General features: G+C 32.4%; 2 protein-coding genes across 4 annotated transcripts in view; one reads left to right on the forward strand and one right to left on the reverse strand.

Moving 5' to 3' along the window:
- Positions 1-2,449: 2,449 nt before the first annotated feature.
- Positions 2,450-13,958, reverse strand: LOC148610869 (interleukin enhancer-binding factor 3-like). 2 transcript variants are annotated; one of them, XM_088590714.1, is made up of 5 exons: positions 13,866-13,958; positions 11,330-11,437; positions 6,262-6,529; positions 5,409-5,619; positions 2,450-4,177 (listed from the first exon to the last, which is right to left on the reverse strand). In XM_088590714.1, the coding sequence occupies exons 2-5, from the start codon at positions 11,402-11,404 to the stop codon at positions 4,033-4,035; spliced, it is 699 nt and encodes a 232-aa protein (XP_088446840.1). In that variant the 5' UTR covers positions 11,405-11,437; positions 13,866-13,958; the 3' UTR covers positions 2,450-4,032. The 2 variants fall into 2 exon arrangements, with proteins under 2 accessions (XP_088446840.1, XP_088446841.1); XM_088590715.1 differs by having other exon boundaries at positions 13,895-13,948.
- A 355-nt stretch (positions 13,959-14,313) lies between these two features.
- LOC148610870 (double-stranded RNA-specific editase 1-like) overlaps positions 14,314-15,545 on the forward strand; it is a 41,829-nt gene continuing 40,597 nt past the window's right edge. Inside the window, exon 1 of one of the 2 annotated variants that reach the window (XM_088590707.1) lies at positions 14,314-14,347. The gene's annotated coding sequence lies outside the window, so the exon portion shown is untranslated. The remainder of the gene's footprint in view (positions 14,348-15,545) is intronic. The other variant, XM_088590708.1, reaches the window with a different exon arrangement.

Consider the following 15,545-nt stretch of genomic DNA (forward strand, 5'->3'; position numbering starts at 1 on the left):
AATATTACCCCTACCCCTAGATAACTGGTCTCAGTATAAAACAGAAGTCTCATTCACAGCATATTGACATTGTAAAACTCATATTTAATGCATTCATAATTAAGGTAATGATATTCCCAACATATCTGATGAATTCAGGCGCTTAGATTTTCGTTTCGGGTAACAATTACTATAAAATCGGATAAATGGGATTTTTCAGAATTTCAGAATTTTCTTCTATCACCCGTCATTGTCTTTTTTTTTCAGAATACCGTACTTAAAACAAGTTTTTGTGTGATGCGGTTCATTAATATAGTGTCTTAACTTCAAAATGAGCCCAAGTAATAATTATTGAACTTTTCCAAGTCGAGTTAGGTGAAAAATTGCCACCCCTACCCATGAAAAAAATACCTCAACATGAATTATTTTTTTAATTTTGGCACATAATACAACTTGTATAGTCGAATTTATGTAACTTTTGACCAAAAAATTGTTTTTTTTTGTTTTTTGTTTTTGTTTTTTGATAAATTCTGACTACAAAAATCGCCAAAATTCATCAAAAGAATTCCAGAAGTATAAATTGTGATAATACTTAACAGAAAATACCAAATAATCATTTTTTACTGAAGCATTAATACTCTAGGGGTTTTGACATTGAAAAATATGTCAATTTAAGTGTTTTTTTTCGGCAGGGTTGGGATACATTTTTTTTCATTTTACTGCAAAACCCTAAGTGTTGCCGCAATTTTCTTGGTACCATTGTAAAGCTGAGACATTGGACTACATGATGAGGCATCCATATATCCGTTTACTTCTTTTTGTAGAAAGAAGAAGTTCGTAGAATTAAAGAACTTAAACAAATATTTTTGCCTCAACGAGGTATAAAAGGTAGCCAAAAAATACAAAAATGCTTCAGTTTATTTTTTTGGCGACAAAAAGATTCGTAAATGGGAGGTATAAAGGTACCTGAAAATCATATTTTGGTTGATGAGTGGGGGTGCACGGGGGTTATCTCAGCCCACGTACTAATATCAATAAATCATTTATACACATGTTGATTAATATTTATAAAAATTTTATTAAATATTTATTAATATCAACAAATGGGGAATATTCCACACCGGCTTGCCATATAGTTATTACAATATATATAGTAAAACACAGACAAAAAAAGACTCCTTGAGTCAAACAGCTGACAATGTAGTCTCTAACAGAGAACATTAGCCAGGCCTACATTAAGGAACGGCAACTCCTCAGGTTCTTTTTTTAATTTTATTGGCCATTGATGTAAAACACTGTAAAAGAAGACGAATAAAAGGCTGCAGTCGCCGAATAATGAACAACAATACTGTAACCCCAAAGACTAAAGAAACAACTAACAATATACAGAAAACAGATCAAAACTCACGGAAAACAAAAACGTTAATGACCAAAATACTGGGATTATGGATAATTAAGAAATGAGTGTCTCCAGCTATTCAAAATGCATCACGTATTTGCTCACGGCATGCCTAGTAGTCTAATTATACGATTTGAGAAAACTGAAAAATGTGAATATTTTATTTGTTGGCTTTTTTCCTTATCAGGCATTTTCACTGGCATTTCGGCTGAAGTATGGAAGAACTTACCATGTAGGAGTAAATCGAAGGCTCAATTTTAAGATGTAAAAATATATGCAGGTCAGGCAAGTTTTTGTCAAGCATATAGTACTTCATGCCAGTAAATGTGGAGATATTAATTCCTTTTGGGATTCGGCGGTTGTTCTGACCACCAATTTTGTCCAAAAGGGATTATGGAGATATAACAGATAAGATAACTATTAGGTAAGTTAACTCTGGTCTATTTACGTATGGTGGATGTGATGGAGATAAACAGTGTTTGGTGGTTTGTTTCATGACATACAGCCAACAAGCCGAGATAACCAAGTTAAGGATGTTTTTTTTTTTTTTTGAATTAAGTGCTAAAGGCGGTGGGTCAATCATGGTGAAAAAAAACATGTCTTTCCATGGAATTTCATTCAAAATGTCATCTAAAAAGAATTCTTTTGTAACTTTCTGCACCCTTTGACACTTCTATTCTAAGAGAAATGAATTGACAATCCCCCTACAATGACCATAAACTATACATGTGCGTACATTGTAAAATTCAAGTTGTTTTTTTCTGAGCATGATACATTATTTTTTCTGAGCATAATTCATTATTTATTACTGATTCTTACAGATTCCTAACTTCTTTAAATTGGCAAAAAGTATAATTATGTAGCACCACGAGTACAATATAGTACCTTTACACAAACATGTAGCACCATGAGTTCACGAGTACAGTATAGTACCTTTATACATTGTATAGATTTAATCCATATATAAAGATTTAAATTTTAAGAAAAATATGATATCTAAATAAAAGGAGAATGGAAACTAAACACTGTTCTATCATGACAACATTCTAGAAATATCAAGAATTAAAGTCATTTGAAATTTTTTTAGCATTTTATTTAAATGCACTAACATTAGTGAAACACAAAACAAATATACATCAAGTATAATTAATAAGACAATAATAAACAAATAAACAAAATAAAGCAATATTATTCTCTTCAAAGAAAAAATGGTTGACATAAAAATGTTTCATGTATGAAATTGTTAACCACCCCTGGAAAACTGGAAGTAGAGAAGTGAGGGACAAGGACAGAGGAGAGACAATAAAAGTCAATTATGCTAAAGCAATATAGCAAATATCTAAGAATTCCCACCAAGAGAATCTGTAAAATCTATAACAGAAAAGTGACAGACGGACAAGGGGATTACAATATAGCCCCCATTCTAAATTAAAACAGTAGTCATCATATTGAAAGGAAGGGGCATATATAGACATACAGACAGACAATATATATGTGTGCTAATAATACCTTCCTAATGATACAATATTATTGAAAAGGGGATTTCAGGTGAGTGGACCTTTACTGATCCTAATGAGAATCAGGAACTCACTAACATTGCAGAGCAATCAACATTTAATATAAATACCCCTTTAACCTATAATCATTCTGTAATGGTTCTCACAGAAACATCTCAGTACAAAAATACATACATACAAGTACACTTTGAAATAAAATTAGCTGCCCAAATACTATACACATAAACAGTTCACTATTGATTCTTGAAACAATGAGTTCTTAATAGCAATGATAATAGTCTTCACTCACAAATTGAAAAGTCTCACATAAGATACATAATTCTAAGGGCTATTAAGAATTATATAAAGGGATAAGAAGTATTTCTTAACAAGACTCAGTATATTTTTATTTTAAGGAGAGCTGTAAATACATATTTTATTATCTGAAGCACTGCCATCATCTTTTTTCTGAAATAAAATGAATTGCAAATTCAGTTTTTATTTAATAAAAAAATTAACAGGTTACCTAACTAGGTAAACAATATTACCAAAAAATGAAGTACGGAGCAAACTTTCATATATAATGGATGTTACATTTAAAAAAAAAAAAGAGGTAAATTTCTCTGTTTCGTTGAGGTAAACCTAGACAACACTGATAATACATAACTAAGTTCAAATATCTGTAAGTTCTACAAAAATACAGTTTAAGCTACCTGATCTAAGAACTAAGGATAAAAATAAGATGACCTATGATAACAAAGTAACAGTTGGTAACTAAAGGTTAAACATCCAATGAAACCTTGGTAAAATGGCACTTTAGTTTCCTTCTTCATGATTAGAGGTCATTGTGAAATGGGTCAAATTTTTACCTTAATTTATCAAGTTAAATGATAAACTTCAATTAAACCAAATAAAGTTGTAAGTTTTGGTTTTTTTTCCAGAAGCAACAGCCTACATATAAAACTAACAATCTGTGAAGTATCAATCTATCCTTGTTTATACGTTCACTTTTGGTTGGAAAAATACCAGTTGATATTCCATCATAATCCTCTACAATATCACATCTTTGTTTTGATAGTGAACAATGTAGCTTTCTATGTTTTTAAATAAAGACATAAAGTTACAATGTTATCAGCATAATAAACAAGATTATAGATATCATGTAGTTGTAGATGGTTCACATTTCATTGCTTCTACTGGTGCTGTTGGTTCTATAGCATTTAATGCCTTAGTGGCAACATCTAGTTTGGCTTTCTTCTTTGAATTACCACACCCCTCATATTTTAAACCATCAACAATAACACTGAAAAATAGGTAAATAATAAATTATATTAAATTTCACTTGCAATGTTCACCCAATTGTAATAAAGAGCTGTGCTTTAAGCGCATGATACGCTTGTTGCCATATTAACTTGTCCTTATGCTTTTAATGAATTTATATGATTAACTAGAAATACTGTGAGCCCTGTCAAATACCCTCCCCCCCCAAAAAAAAAAAAGTAAATCAAAACTACACAAAAAATTTGGCATATCAAGGCTACCTCAAGTTGAACTAAGTTTGTTGTCTGGATTTTTCACCCATACATTTCTACCTTGTTCAAAACACACTTTTCTGACAAGGTTACCAAGTACCATTTTCAATGATTTTTCAACAAATAAAATTTCCTTGGCTATTTCCACCTTTTTTTAAAGAATAAAACTTCATAAGGTCATAACACGGAAACGTAAATTTTGATATTGATACAAATCGAAAGGGAGCTTACGTCAATAGATATAAACAATTCACCAACGTTTCATAAAAGTTGATGAAAGTGTTTTTGAGTTATTGTGTGAAAACTTGAAAACCCCCCTTTTTTAAGTAAAAAAATTCAACACACGGAAACGATAAATCTGAAATTTATAAAAATTGACATTGAGCTTACGTCAATAGATATGAACAATTCACCAAAGTTTCATAATATTTAATATAATATATTTGTATATGGTAGGCTTGTTTGCTTATTATTGCTGACTATTCCATTGTACATGTAATTTGATGCCAGTAAGTCATTTGGTGGTTTTATAAAATTACTTTAGAACCAAAAGCACCTTACACTTTTACACAGGCAAATGTGCCACACATGAGAGTCAGATGGTTTGCATCATATGATTATCATATGAATCGAGCACCATGTTTCAGTTAACACATAATAATCGCATGGTTATCATATGATAATCACATGTTTTTCACAAACATATGATTATCATATGTTTCAAACCAATATTATCATATGAGAATCATATGATAATCGTTAAATATCATATGATTGTCATATGATTATTACATGTGCCACATTTGGCTATGCGTATTGTACTTTTGTATCATTTTGGTAGTGGCATTTATTTTTCAACTCTGAAATCTGACTACAAAAATTGTCATAGAATATCAGTTAAGGAGAGTTATTTCTATACACTTCATTGGCAAATGACTTTATTGATCAAAATTTTAAATAGAACAGTAAATTATTGATCAAATTTTAATTACAAAAATATACCTCATAACAAACACAGGAGCATGTACAGGACCAGTTTGAGATTCGACATTGAACTCTAGTCCACTGCGTAACTCATTAAGTCTCATGACTGGATTTTTAGGAGACAGAGCAGCTTCCTTTTTTCTCTTCTTTTTGGATCCTGGTTCTCCTGGTTCCCCTGGTCTCTTACCAAGCACAGTTCCCTCTGGTACGAATGATTGTATGCTGGCATCTGTAAAAAGGTTCTCCTTCTTGTTACTATATACATGTACATGTGACAGTATAATGATACATCAATCTTTAATATATTTTCTTTGACATTAAATAATGGATAAATTAAGTGCCTGTAACTGAGTTTTAGGTTTTTAAACTTTTAAACTCAAAGATCACTTTTACAATGTTAATGATAAAATTTAAAAACTCAGAACAGGGTATTGGAATCTTAAAATAAATCATCTAGAGTTTTATATGTGTTTATTATTACATGTGATGTATCATTAAATATTTTTCAGCCTTTAATACAGCAAATAACATGAACAACTTATTCTTATTACACCATAATTAAAGAGCAAATTGTACAAAGAGGAAGAACTCCATTTAATCAAAGCCGTAGCCTCAGTTGTATCAACTTATGTGTACATGTATTTTCCTTCTAATGTGAAAAAAAGGTCACAAAAACATACAGATTACTTTCTGCCAATATCATACCAAGCCATACCTACAAATGATGGGTGGTATAAACCAGTCATAGAAAAATAAATCAAACAATAAATTGACTGTAAATCTGCCTTATGTGCATTCATGCACAAAGACAAAAAACAAAATAAGTAAATCCTCCTGACAACTCAGTTCAGATATGAATGATTGATCTTACCTGGAATAAATAAAATATTAAATAGTTTCAGCAAAGCATATTTAGCTGCTTCTTCCTTTGCAGCCTTCTTACTTTGTCCTACTCCTTGGAACTTTTCTTTATTACAGGTTAAAATCATTGTGTAAACTGTTCGTCTACGATTCTTCGGATCAACTTCTTTATTTTCAGACACCAGTTCATAAACAGTGTCTTTTGTTAACTCATTCAGATGCATTACAGGGTGTTTGTTAGATATCATAGGAGCTGGGCCTGTAGGCATTACCATAACCTGTAATATAATGACATACCAGAATAAAGGGGGTGTTCTACTGAGGCATTACCATAACCTGTAATATAATGACATACCAGAATAAAGGGGGTGTTCTACTGAGGCATTACCATAACCTGTAATATAATGACATACCAGAAATAAAGGGGGTGTTCTACAGAGGCATTAGAATATCTTGTAATATAATAACATACCACAATGATAAATATGTTTTGCATTTAGTAATCCCAGAAAGTTTAAAAGAATTGGTAAGAACCAAGTTCACAATTCCGTAACAGGTGGACACCTCGGTTTTAAAAAAAGCTTCTCAAAAGTCAAAACTAGATATTTTTGGTATATGATGAGGAGAGACATTCAAATCTGGTGTGAAAAATGTGATACCTGTGCTTCTAAGAAAGCCCCTTGTAGGAGACCTAAAGCGCCCCTGCAGCAATACCTAGTAGGTTCCCCATGGGAGAGAGTAGCAATCAACATTTTAGGTCCGCTACCAAATAGCTATAAAAATAATCATTACCTACTGGTAATACAAGACTATTTTTACAAATGGGCAGATGCCATTCCAATACCTGATATGGAGGCAGTAACAGTTGCCAAAAGTTTCATAGATAGGGTTGTTACTATTTTTGGGGTTCCATTGTCCATACATTCGTATCAAGGATCCAATTTTGAATCACAAATGTTTAAAGAAATGTGCAATATTCTGGGGATGCATAAGACCCGGACCACACCATTTAGGCCAAAATCTGATGGGATGGTACAAAGATCAAATTCCACTATTGAAACCATGTTGTCTGCTTTTGTAAGTGAGCACCAGCGAGACTGGGATGATTTTATTTATCTTCTAATGTTGGCATATCGTTCAGCAGAACATGAAAGTTTGGGAACCTCACCATGTTCTATGATATTTGGCAGAGATGTTAATTTGCCAGTTGACTTACTATTGGGGAGACCTAGCTCTGAAGACCACAACACTGTCTTGAAATCAACCTATGCACATAAACTTTCTAAGAAAATTGATACAATACATGAGTTTGCCTGAAGTTAAAACTGTCAAGTGACAGAATGAAGAAAAATTATGATATAGGGTCCAGGATGCAGAAATTTGATAAGGGTTCTGCAGTTTGGCTGCATAACCCACGACGCAAAAAGGGACTATGTCCCAACTTACAGAGAAATTGGGAAGGTTCTTTCATAGTAATAAGCAAAATAAATGATGTAATATATAAAGTACAAAAGAATCCAAAAACTAAACCAAAAGTGGTCCATCAAGATAGGTTGAAACCTTATAAGGGTAATAATACACCAACTTGGTTCCATGATTAATATACTATTGTAAGGATACATAAGGCTCTACAACAGATTATCCAACCAGCACAGCAGATAAAAAAAATATTATTTTAATCATTGATGAAAAATATTTAGGAAATGTTCCATCTATTTATTACAAACCACCATGTACCGGTGCGGTATATGCAGAGATTTTACTTTTGATACCACCCTTAGTTGCAAGAGGCATATGACAAAACAACACTCTGGGTTTGGGTACAGATGTAGTACCTGTAAGACAGTAGTAAGCCGGCTAAGTGCACACAACAGAAATTGCACAGGTGTGACTAAACTAGTTAATAGGCAGACTATGACACTGACCTCCCAGGAGAAGGAAGATTTTGACACTTTCCAGGAGTCTAGAGGAAGAAGAATAATTAAAGAACAAGTGCCTTTCAGTGAGAGGAAGGGAACCAAGAAAGATGTACGCAAACGGAGGGAAGACAAAAGAGAGAGGAAAGATAGGAGGGAAGATACAAGGACAGAACACCGAAGCCCCTTAGAGAAGCTATACCATGGCAGCGGGACCAACAAGTTTGGAATGGATGAGAAAGTCGACAGGAAGAACAAAAAAGGGAAAGAGAAGAGAAAGGCAGAAAAAGATCAGAACAAAGATAATAAGAAAATGAGAACAGAGGACAAGAAAGTGGTACATGAATTAGAGGAAGTACAGAAAGAAATAGACACCATCCTGGATTGTTTCATTTACATTATAAGAGAAAGAAACAGTAGAGAGAAACATGAAATATGTGACAAGAAAGAAAACATGGAAATCAAGAAGAGAAATTTATAACAACTTAGCAAAGATTTGGAGACATCCTCTTGTGAGGCCATCTCCATCTGTGGGGATATCAATGAAGACCTATCAATGTTTATTCCAGATGAGGATATCTGGGAAATGATTGAAAATCCTGTCAGCCCAGTGAAGAACAATGGAGAAATAACTTCAATTCCAGAGATAGATAAAAAAGAGACAGTCTGAAATCGTTGGTCAATGCATCAGAAAGCAATGCAGTCAGGTCTGATACAAATGTAGCAGAAAAAGAGCCAAGAAGTGAGTATGTTGAAGAAGAACCAAACTTATATGTACACATTTTATGGGGGGTGGATTTTACTATTAGTACTATATAGTTTTCTACTATTAATGAATGTTGATGTTGAATCTTAATACAGCACAACAATACTCAAGAAAAGTCCCATGACATCTTTGGAAGTAGATTGATTTTTATATACTTTTCTTGTGTTTTGTTGTCTGGTATTGGTTTATATATTCACACAAATGGTAGAAGGTGGTGTCCTGTACAAAGTGTGTCTCAGTCTAAACCTATATGTAAAATTGTTACTAATTACCTATTTGCTTATATTTGTGTGAAATATGAGCCGTAATATGTTGGAATAAGGTGATAACCTTACTATATGTATATTTTGAAGGCCAACCAACCCACTTTTAAATGCTTGAATGGTATATTTATGTTTCATTTGAGGACAAATGTTTTTTAGAAAGGGGGGGGGGTGTGTTACAAATTGGTAACCCCCTCATGCATTTATTTCGATTACGATTGTCATATTAGTCATGGAAAGTGATATTACCTTAATTTTGACTTGATTAGTAATATTTATCGATCTATTTCGGTCTGTTTACATTGAGGTTTACAAGTTGTAACGCTTAATTTTATGTCCTGTTGAAATGATACGGTTAGTTGACACTATTTATGATTATGGTTCCTTAGGAAAGTATCTTTTCCAGATGTTGAGATCATTGTATGTATGATTTGTAGTATTTTTATTAGCAAATATTGCATTTTCCTTTCTGGAGAAAACACAACTTGCGATCGCTATTCCTGTTTACATTTTACCGGGACACTGCACATGTTTGTAAGAAGTATTCTGATTGGTCAGTGGTGATGTCATTACCAAATAAAAAGAGGCCTACTTTTGGCTTCAAGCAGATTCTGAATCTCAATAGCTGCTTGAACAGTCAATTCCGAAGCCAAAAACAGAACCATACCAATCTTGGCTTAGTATCACTATGAGTGATAACCACCAGAGAAAATCTGAGATAGGCATGATATGATACCTACTCACATATGCAAATTAGCCATATGTTTGGATGAGTCATCCTCCTTTGGGGTTTCCCCTGTTAGCTGTCAACTTGTTTGAAATTATATACCGTAAGGAGAATTTGATTCAAAGTTCCAAATAAACTTCTAGTAGATGAATACTCACCAGATAACCTTCTATGAGTTGTATAAAACCTTCTGTAGGCTTAAATTATTTTAAAAACCAACATCAGGTACTGATAGGATACTAGGACCAAATTGGGTTTTAGAGGAATAGGCTACTGATTTTGTCATGTTATTGTTGTATTGAAAAGAAGATTATTTATTCATATAAAGGTTATGAATTTATCCTGACTTTGTGTTGAATCAACCAAATACCAAATCAAAGGGATCCATGCAAATGAATGTTTCGGTTTGGCCTTTTTAATCAATACAAATAAGCCACTCGGACTGGAAGGCACCTAAACCATTACAATATGTACAAAATGATGGGCGAATATTTATATACCATAAAACATTGAAAAAAACCAAAGGTACAATAATAAAAATGAACAGTCCCATACATGTAGATGATGGAACTCCCATTAAATTTAAGGAATCAATTTAGCAGAGCCAAAGAATTAAGTAAAGGTGGTAACATACATCATACAAAATTTGTTCAAAATTTTCTAAGTACCGGTAGTCTAATAGTTGAGTCTAAGATAATCAAGGGAACCAAGATTCTCGGGGAAATCAAAAGAATGTAATCCGGGTACAAAGACCAGACATGTAAAACAGACAAACACCTGTCAGAATAGGTCTTATTTTTTTTATGTATACCTCTGATAATAAACATAGGATGTAAAATGTTGTGTAGACACAAACAATATTGTTTTGGGTTTTGTATGCTGATACAACAATATATTGGTCATGTATAGTAGAAATTTCAAAATTTAAGACCTCACTGCATTTACCCAATCTGACAGAGAATCAATGGCTTCTTGCTCTCGTTTTATCCATTTTTTTGTGGATTCCTCCACGTCATCCATAAGAACTTTAAAGTTATAATTTCAATTTATGGAGTGTGGTTCACGGTACTTGCGATCTTTCGAAAGGACCTTAAGCAGTGATCCTTTTTCAATGGTCCTCAAATCACCCGTAACTACGTGACCGAAAGGACCATATTTGAATGGAGAGTTTTTGCAAGAACAAATTATCGAATCAAATTGGCAATTTACCATTATTTAAACATGTAAAAAAGTTAATTACAACCCTACATGATTACACAACTCCTATCAACTGTCTCAGTCAGGTCCACAAATAAAAGAGAAATTAGCAAGAGCAAAAGAAGCACTTTGGTGAAAAGATTGCAGAGATAAAAACTTTTACCTCTGTTTTTGAAAGATCAAGAGATAGTTACTGCATAAATTCTTACATTTCCTGAGTCTTTAGAAATATCTTCACTTTTGATTCCTGACTCCTCTATCTTGACATCTCCCTCTCCATCCATACTTGTCTGTTTCTAAGGAACTTTCCCTTAAACCTAAAAATTAGTTATTTGGGTATTTTAATGAAAAATATCAATCTACATGTAGTACCTCACCCATAAACTTTTTCAATAGAATTTTTATACATAAAATGTAACTCTCAGACTCTGGTAATTCAATATGATAGATTCCTTGCTTATCCAGAAAAATGTCAACAAACAACTTTGAGCTACATGACAAGATCATACATGTAATATAATTATCAGAAAAATTATGGTATAACCTGGTATCCAGATACAAGCCTACACGTTTATTTTGTATGCATGCCGAAGGCAATGAGGGATCAGATATTTTCCCTAAAAAAAGTGACTTAATGCAACATTCACTCAATTTTCAAATACCTCAATACTGCAAAAATTGTATTCTTGAGATGAGGGATCAGATTTTTACAGTAATTACCAGGTAGTTGAAAACCTGAAGTTTTAAAAATTGATGTGATTAGGATAAATAATAGAAATAGTATGGATACTACTTAATGACATTTGTAGCATAATATGCCATTACTCAACTGGACATTTTACCGAAGGAGTCCTCTAGTGATCTGAACCTGAACCTGGATTCACCAGGTAATAAAAGTGATCTGTATGAATGAGAAACAAGATAACCATTCTTTTTTATAACTTAAACAAAAGTCAAAGAGATAAGCAAGGCATAAAAATCCTGCTTTATCACATGGCCTGAGACAGGATTGATTAACAGTACTAACCAGACTTGTAATAAAAAGTAATTAGTTTTAATAGAGGGAATTTAATATACATCTCTGCTTTTATGGACCACTGGTGACATTGACATAAAACTTTAATTTTCCATTTCAAAACTTTGTTACTGCCATTTCAAACATAAATGACAATATTTCTTTCATAATTAAAAAAGTTTTATTGTACAGAAGTACAAGACATGGTGGTATAAACTAATAATGTCCTAATGATTAAAGGGTCATATACCAGGAAATAAAAATATCATTTACATTGATATAAAACACTTCATTTCCTGTTTTCTTACCATCTGGTGGCAGGTTTAAACATAAGAATTTAGTTTTCTGTGGAAGTTAAAGTTCATTTACCCAAAGGTACATGTAAATATGACACGCTTTCTTGGACCACTTGTGACAAAGATTAAATGTGGACTTGAAACCCTTTATTTCCTATTTTCAAGCTTGTCTGCAACATTTGAAACAAATGTACATGTACATGTATATATATGCTTCCTTGAAAATTGAAAAAGAGTTAATTAATGGACAAGCAACACATCTCAGGTCAGCATAGTCTGAATTTGCTCTGACCCTGCAACCCTCCTCTTTTTTATTTGGATATTGATATGTTAGATACATGTATGTCAGACATATCAATATCCAAATAAAAAAGAGGAGGGTAGCAGGGTTAGAGGTAATTCGGACTAAGGTCAGCATACATGTACATGGAAATTTTCTCTTTCAAATTTAAAAATAAAATGCAATAAACAAAACATATCCATAAACACATTATCAGCAAACAAAACTGCTCTTAAATGAATAGAAATTTGTCAAAAAATTCATTATACTGACACTTAAGAAACTTTCTTCCAAGCAAAATACTATATTTGGGTACATTATAAAGCTTCAGAAATCATATAAATAAAAGATGTCAATGTTATACTTCAGGTTAGAGATCTAGATAAAACCCTGCAATCTACGCCGAATCCAGAGGAGTTCTTCCGATAATTTTAGGAATATTTGGAATCTCCCACTTATATGCAGAAGAAAAATTCCTAAAAAACTTGGCAAAATGGTAAATGGCATGAAGTTTAATTTGTTGAAAAGGGAACCTGATGCTTTCCTTACAAGCTTGCACTAAAGGCCACTGCCTTCCACATACTATATCATTAATATTTACTTAAATTTGTGCACAATATATATTGATTATAAGTTTAAAAAATATGTTAATTAACTTGCAGCTCAAATTTATGACAATATGCAATGCAAGTATTGCTCGAGTTTGATAATTCTCTAATTCAGCAGCAAGAATTGAAAACAAATCGGTTGGTTAACACTACAGTTGTGCGTATCTTTAAGGCCCTATTTTTAATTTACAGGCCTATGGTAACTATTCTGTCCTTCAGGAGCATTCCACTTTCCATGTTGTGTCTGTCTGTAGTAAAATGCCTAACCATGATGCAGCAAATGTTTTCTAAAGTTGACAACAGGAGCTTGCTATCTTATCAACAAATGGTGTTTAATGCTCTAAAATGTGCATTTAATTTGAGAGAAGTCAAATAAGCATGAGGCTAAGCTCCTAGTCCCATACAATTGTACTTTGACTTTGAGTTTGAGTCAAACTTTTTTCATGTTTACAATTTTGTTGAATAAGTTCGGTACTAATATGACACGAAAAGTCAGAATATGTGTGTATATGTTCCTTGAAATCTTAAATGTTTACTGCACAGCACCTGTATTAGCAAAAAACTTAAGTTAATACCAGTGAACCGGTCTCTGGTTCCAGTTACAAAGCCAACAGGTTACCAGTCGAAATCAGGATCTAGGTAAAGTTTAGAATGACTTACAACCGAAGAAAAAACTGAAACTAAAGAGCGAAAGAAAGCTCTTTCTTTCTGTAATTCTCTCTGAAACAAACATTTATTATTTGTTATATTTGTTTGATTGTTTTCAAATTTTGTACTCTAATTATAAAAATATTAAAATGGTTCAAAATAATTGATGAATCATAAATTATCCATCTGATTCCACACCGCCATCCCATATCTAACCACATTTTTGAATAAATTCCAATCTTTTGATCCAATTTTTGTCGTGTTTTAGCTTATATACAAGCGTTTAAGTAACAGGAACTTCCTTTTTTCGCCTTAGAATCAGGATCGTGCAACCCAGGATACCAAGATGGCGGATCGATAAGTAGGTGTAGAATGGTGAGGTAAAAGTGTGATTTCTCTTAACTTCATGCATATATCAGGCTCATTTTGTAAACGAAAATTTATATGTGCCTACAGATTTTGGCTATTTATTTTTTATAGCTGTACAATGAAGCGTATTACCGAAATCAACAGTTGAATTTTTAGTTATAATGGGGAGTAATGGAGAGTTCCAACGACAAATTTTGTCGGAAAAGAAATTTTGGAATAACATTGAATATATTCGTATAATTTCACTTTCGTAACAATATCCATTGCTTCTTAACTGTATAGAAATGTGTTACTACTTAATTTGGTCGTTTTAAAACCGTCAGTAAAAATCAACGTATTTTGTGTTTGTTTACAAATTGTCCCCTTTGTTTGTGTGGCAATTAATTCCTTCCGCTCAGACAGAGTTGTCTGTCTGAGTGGTCGTGAATGAATTACTTTGAACAATAATGTAAAAACCATAATGTTATAGTTTTATTATTTACATTTATATGGACAATATATATTTTTGATCTTTAGTAAAATGTTTTAAGTGTCAAATCATGTAGTACTACTGATAATTTTGCATATCAAAATATTGCATAATACCATTTGATATGTTCACATTTAATTTAGAGGTATTGTTAATAAATGCAGTTAGATGACCAGGACTACATCATCATAAATGATTAAGTAAGTGACTAAGTCAGTTAAACTTTTTTCCATGATGTAGACTGATGCATTGTGACATATCTGAATGTAGATATGTATGATTGAGTGATTTCAAACTTAACACTGATTAAACTAATTTTCTGTGTTTCAGATCTTAAGTGGAGGAAGATGAACTTTGGCATTAACTCGCCATACCGTTGACATATTTGTGATAAAGTTTTATATCTGAATAAATATAAAAGTTAAATATATATTTATGAATGAATTTTAGCCTGGTCAGTGACTACATGTGTATTAGACATGACAAGTATTAATTGACGGACCCCGTGATGTGAATCTTGGTGTAATCATGATACTTATTTTAAAGCAAACTTTAAAAAAATCTTTTTAACACTACAAGAGTTTATTTTAAAAGGAAAATAATCAAGTCAACTTTACATGTATGCTTTATTGAGTTCCGGGGCAAACGCTAATGCAGAAAGCACCTAATAAAACTTACATATATACTATGCATATGCATGCATATATGTATATATATGCATCATTTAACCTGTGTACTCT

The sequence above is a fragment of the Perna viridis genome, chromosome 7 (genome assembly GCF_037379345.1).
Source record: "Perna viridis isolate PV_CMFRI_1.1 ecotype Kerala chromosome 7, ASM3737934v1, whole genome shotgun sequence".
Lineage (NCBI taxonomy): Eukaryota > Metazoa > Mollusca > Bivalvia > Mytilida > Mytilidae > Perna > Perna viridis.

What these genes read in the sequence shown, in the direction of transcription:
- LOC148610869 (XM_088590714.1), bottom strand. Translation starts at nt 11,404, where the DNA reads ATGGATGGAGAGGGAGATGTCAAGATAGAGGAGTCAGGAATCAAAAGT. An exon ending in TTTCTAAAGACTCAGGAAAT is followed by an intron (nt 6,530 to 11,329) that starts GTAAGAATTTAT and finishes ATTATATTACAG; the next exon opens with GTTATGGTAATGCCTACAGG. An exon ending in TAATATTTTATTTATTCCAG is followed by an intron (nt 5,620 to 6,261) that starts GTAAGATCAATC and finishes ACCTTTTTACAG; the next exon opens with ATGCCAGCATACAATCATTC.